The 4,043-nt window shown below is 37.8% G+C and overlaps 1 protein-coding gene across 1 annotated transcript; it reads left to right on the top strand.

Annotated features, from left to right (window-relative positions):
• The first annotated feature begins 3,000 nt into the window (after positions 1-3,000).
• LOC113360211 (self-incompatibility protein S1-like) lies at positions 3,001-3,444 on the top strand. Its single transcript, XM_026603746.1, has one exon. It carries the CDS (start codon positions 3,001-3,003, stop codon positions 3,442-3,444), a length of 444 nt encoding a protein of 147 aa, XP_026459531.1.
• The last annotated feature ends 599 nt before the right edge of the window (positions 3,445-4,043 follow it).

Raw genomic sequence — 4,043 nt, 5'->3', positions numbered from 1 at the left:
AGGCCGAATATATTGAAAGAGTGTTAAAAAGGTTCAATATGGAGAATGCTAAACCAATTAGTTCTCCACTTGGAAGTCAAATTCGTATTTCAAGTATGCAGTGTGCGAAGACAAATGAAGAAAAGGAGTACATGGCTAACGTACCATATTCTTAGGCGATTGGGAGTCTAATGTATGCTATGGTATGCACGAGACCGGATATTGCACATGCAGTGGGAGTAGTGAGTAGATATGCAAGCAACCCAGGAAAACAACATTGGGAAGCTGTGAAGTGGATTCTCAGGTATTTGAGAGGTAACACAAACATACCATTGTGTTATGGAAGAGGTGATTCTATCTTGAGGGGTTATGTGGATGCAGACTTCGCATGTGATGTAGATAAAAGGCGAAGTACGATCGGTTATGTTTATACTATGGGGTCAGCTACAGTGAGTTGGAACTCACGGTTACAGAAGTTGGTAACATTTTCTACTATGGAAGCGGAGTACGTAGCAGTAACATAAGCGATCAAGGATATGATTTGGTTACGAGGTTTGTTAGATGAGTTGGGAAAGGAACAACGAGATAGTTTTATGTTTAGCGACAGTCAAAGCGCTATACATTTAGCCAAGAACTCAGCCTATCATGCTAGGATGAAGCATATAGATATTCATTATCATTTCATTCGGGATCTCTTAGAAGAAGGAGAGTTGAAGATCGAGAAGATTCTTGGTTCGAAGAATCCGACGGATATGTTTACCAAGGGAGTTACATCAGACAAGCTAAAGCTCTGCAAGGCTTTAGTTGGTCTCTCAGAATGAGGATCTGGGAGGGGAACCGCACTGACATGAAGATGTTTTAGCACCGTCAAATCCAAAGTTGAAGAAAAGAAGAATTGAAGACAATCAATGAGTCTTCAAAGTGGGAGATTGTTAGTTATTGAAGACTAATTATTATTTCCTAAAGTTAGCCGTGGTTATTCAGGGAAGGGGTTTCCTAAACCAGCTAGGATTCTTGGTGGCCAAGTTTGTAACCTATATAAATAGGTAATTAGGCCTTGTAGAATTGTATTGTGTAGAAAACGATTAAGGGATCGGTGAGAGATTTCTTGTATATCTTTTAGGGTTAAAGATAGGGTTTCATGGTGAGAGCATATTGGTGAGGAACAAGAGACAAGGTTATCGTCTAGGGTAATTTTTGCGGTGTAACCAAGGGTTTGCTGGAATTCACACGACGTTGTAATCGTTTTTCTTCATAGTGGATTTGAGTTGGTGCGGCTCAAAGTGGACGTATACAATATATACACGTTGTATGTATTGGTCGAACCACTATAAATCTTGTGTCTTGTGATGATTTATCTTTCTCGTATTTTCATAATTACTTGTGCTTGGTTTATTTATTATTCATCATAATATCTCAAGATACGTTATTCCGCGGTTGTCAGTGATTCCTTAAGAAAATCCGGACATTTCCCACGGATGAAATGGAAGACCTCTGATCCCGATCCAGTGTTCATTCTCAACTGAGTTTGCATTATCAATATAAGGATCCTTAACTTTCCACTGTCTGACGACGATCTTTGTTTTTCCCAGTAAGAACGAAGTATCCTCCTTAAAAGAATTCCAAACAGTCTCTGATGGAGCATAAAAGAAAGCCAATTTTCCATGCACACACCGAAGGTTCAAATTTTCTGAAGAATTAAATCTTTTCCTCAGAAAATATTCAACCTTATTCCAACCAGCATGTGAGTTATGAATCTCCACAACTACAACCAAATGATAAAAATCTGTTACCTCCTGTGACTTCGATAAAGAAGGAAAATTTGAGTCATTCTTCTTAAGATTATGATTCCATGCTGATGCTTCAGTGTCCGGGTTTAGAGAACACCAAAACTTTCTCCAAATAGAACCTTCAAACCCATAAGGGATGCAAATATATTTCCAGGATGAGGAAGATCCAGAAAATTCATCAACACGTAGATAACTTCCTTCAGAATTCTTCAACCATTGAACTGGAATCACAATATCATTGAATCTCTTAGACCAAATATTACTACTCTTGAACTCACCTTCAAACGCCATCATTAAAACAGAAGAAAACCATGGTAATGCTAATCTCGGAAGAACAATCTTCGAATATTTTTTTTTGAAATTCTCAATAACTTGTAAACCAGAGAAGGTCCAAACAAACGAAAACGATTTGGAACGTAAAAATAACGGAGAAATCTGAGTCAGCTTCATTCTCGAAGAAGAAAATCAATGAAAAAAAAACGGCGACGAAAAACCCTACTATCCAATAAATCTCGGCCTCAAGGGGAAGGATCGTAGATCCGTCCTTGATCAGCAGAAAAGTTTGGATAGCACACTCCTATAATGAATCAATAACTAAGATCGAAACCAATAGGAGGTTGGGTTTTTGGAAGAAATCGCCATGATCGCGAAAAAAGATTTAACAATATTTTTTCCTAAGCTATTTTAGATTATAGCGGCAGATTTGAGTTACGACAGAAATTTTGTGTTCTGATGATTGATTCCGGATACAATCGAAGATAGATTTTGGTAAGGGAAAAATTTGAGGCCACAGGATAATTTATTTTGCCAAAGAGGTAGGTTATGCGTCTGCAAGCACTTCTATGTCATTGGCATAGTTTGGGTCACCACGTAGTAGATTTAGCGCTAGAAGGGTCATGGGACTGATTCAAGGCTACAATGCCAAACTTTGAATTTGCCACAATGACTCTTAAGGCAGATTCGGTGCAAATGGTTGATTTTTGGTCACTAAATTTTCGGTTGATGGGGCGACCTGCATGTGCAACCCAAAAAATTAATTTACATCAGAATCCCTCACCGGCATTAAAGATTATACTTTTAAAAGAAAAAATATATATCATATGTTGACATAAAATCATGATTAATGTCTTCCACACCTGTGTGTTTAATATCTTTCAGACTTTCACGTCTTTCGTATACTGTTTGTATATATAAAAGGGGTCATAGTGCCTTGACGTATATATGCTCAAAAATGGGAACTAGGAACAATGGCAATATAAGTCTGTTGTTTTTTCTACTGTTTTCGGTTCTAATTTCCAAGGGTTCATCGAAATATTTTGATCCTGTGACGGTGCATGTAGAGAACAATATCGAAGGTGATGGAGTTAAGTTGCATATCCACTGCAGGTCTAGGGATGACGATCTAGGTGAACGTACGCTCGGTCAAGGTGAGGAGTGGCATTGGCAATTTCGTGTTATTCCAACTCGTACGTATTTCTGGTGTGATCTTCGTTGGTACGACAAGAAGGATCATCGTTGGTACTCAGGCAACTTTGATGTTTACCATGCAAGTGGAATAGTAAACAAGTACGTATGGTTGTGTGCGCTAAATTGCGAGTGGTCTTATCGTCGGGATGGAGCTTATCTTTATCGTATTCATGAAAAGAAGTGGCAGAGAAGAGCTATTTGGCATTGATTGATATTGATGCACCTACATTCGATTGATAGAATCATCTTAGTATTTTCTCTTACTTGCGGGCTAATATTTAGTTAGCCTCAATGAAAATAATACAAATTATTATTATGAATTTGAAAATCGTTCCCTAAATGGGCATTAGATTAGTTTTTTTTTTATCCATAAAGAAGGATTGTACCACCGGAAGAGGGAAAAAGGAACAAAAAGAAAGGAGAAGAATTAGGGTACCACGCTATCAAAGTCCAAAAAGAAACAAAAACCTCACATACACAACCTCGGCCTATCAAAAATAACCTGCAAGTCTGCAACAAGTTTTGAACAGAAAGACAAAAGCCAGAAATATACATTCCAAAAAAAGAAGTAATTTAGGCGATGCAAACAGTGGTCAGTGGTCTCATGCAATTGAGTTCGTTCAAAATGACTATCTTAAAAAGCAGTTATATATTTTTGGTGGTTACTTCACGCACACTAGTTCTTCCAGAAAAAAATCTTGCAACTTTCTGAATAGCGATCGGTCTCATACAATTGAGCATTCCCTGAATATCCCATTTTCGATAAGCCACTGAAAATTTAGCTCCTAAATTCACATATATATAGTT

Source organism: Papaver somniferum, chromosome 3, assembly GCF_003573695.1.
Source record: "Papaver somniferum cultivar HN1 chromosome 3, ASM357369v1, whole genome shotgun sequence".
Taxonomy (NCBI): Eukaryota; Viridiplantae; Streptophyta; class Magnoliopsida; order Ranunculales; family Papaveraceae; genus Papaver; species Papaver somniferum.
Note: the sequence above shows the minus strand (reverse complement) of the source record. Positions and strands in the feature narration are given on the sequence as shown.